This window comes from Histoplasma capsulatum, genomic scaffold, assembly GCF_000149585.1.
Source record: "Histoplasma capsulatum NAm1 scaffold_8 genomic scaffold, whole genome shotgun sequence".
Taxonomy (NCBI): Eukaryota; Fungi; Ascomycota; class Eurotiomycetes; order Onygenales; family Ajellomycetaceae; genus Histoplasma; species Histoplasma mississippiense.
In genome coordinates, this window is record NW_001813975.1 from 517,864 (window position 1) to 518,605 (window position 742).

Here is a 742-nt window from a genome sequence, read left to right on the forward strand (position 1 = left end):
TCGAAAAGGAATACGAAAACGGCTTGATCATCGACCCTTCCACTATTTTCAGGTCATACTTCAGGAGCAAATGGCAGAGCAACACTTTGATTTCGTTGGCAGCGAAGAAGCGGCCGGGGCACGCATGTTGGCCATGTCCAAAGGCTGGGTGGTCCGGGCTAGTACTGACGAGCTGTGACAAGTTTTCTTGTCCAGGCTCCTGACGTTTGTTGTAGAAACGGTAGCCGTCCCACTGGTCTGGGTTAGTGTGGACGCTGGGATCCCACATGCGGTGGCTGGAAACAGCGGTTGAGGTGTTCCTGGGAATAAAGGTGCCATCAGAGAGGGTAACGTTGGCGGTTGTTATACGGTTCATGTTGACTGTAAATTTGTAAGTAAAAGTCGTTTCTTGTTATTCTTTTCTCTTGTATTGCCATAACATCTTTTGCTTTGCTTCAGCGGTTGGAAGCGAGGGTGGATAGCTTACTAGAAGCGATGGGCTTCATGCGTTGACTCTCCTTGATGACGCTGTCTAAAAGCTTCAATTTGTAGAGTGAGTTCTTTTTCCACCCCCCTTCACTCAAGGATTCGATCATCTCCTTTCTCAGCGGCTCGATAATTTCCGGATGAGAAGCTATGTCAAGGATTACTTGGGTTGAGAGGTCGCCCTAGGTGACATTGAAAGTCGTTTGCATTCAGAATCGATCAGCATCTCATGTTTTGCCGTTTGAGATATTGGTTCAACCATTAATCCCACAAAACG

The 742-nt window shown here is 47.4% G+C and overlaps 1 protein-coding gene across 1 annotated transcript; it reads right to left on the bottom strand.

Annotated features, from left to right (window-relative positions):
• Positions 1-27: 27 nt before the first annotated feature.
• On the bottom strand, positions 28-727 carry HCAG_07148 (hypothetical protein; the record flags this gene model as incomplete). Its single annotated transcript, XM_001537676.1, has 4 exons — positions 28-42; positions 170-360; positions 467-647; positions 725-727. 4 exons carry the CDS (start codon positions 725-727, stop codon positions 28-30), a joined length of 390 nt encoding a protein of 129 aa, XP_001537726.1.
• Positions 728-742: the final 15 nt, after the last annotated feature.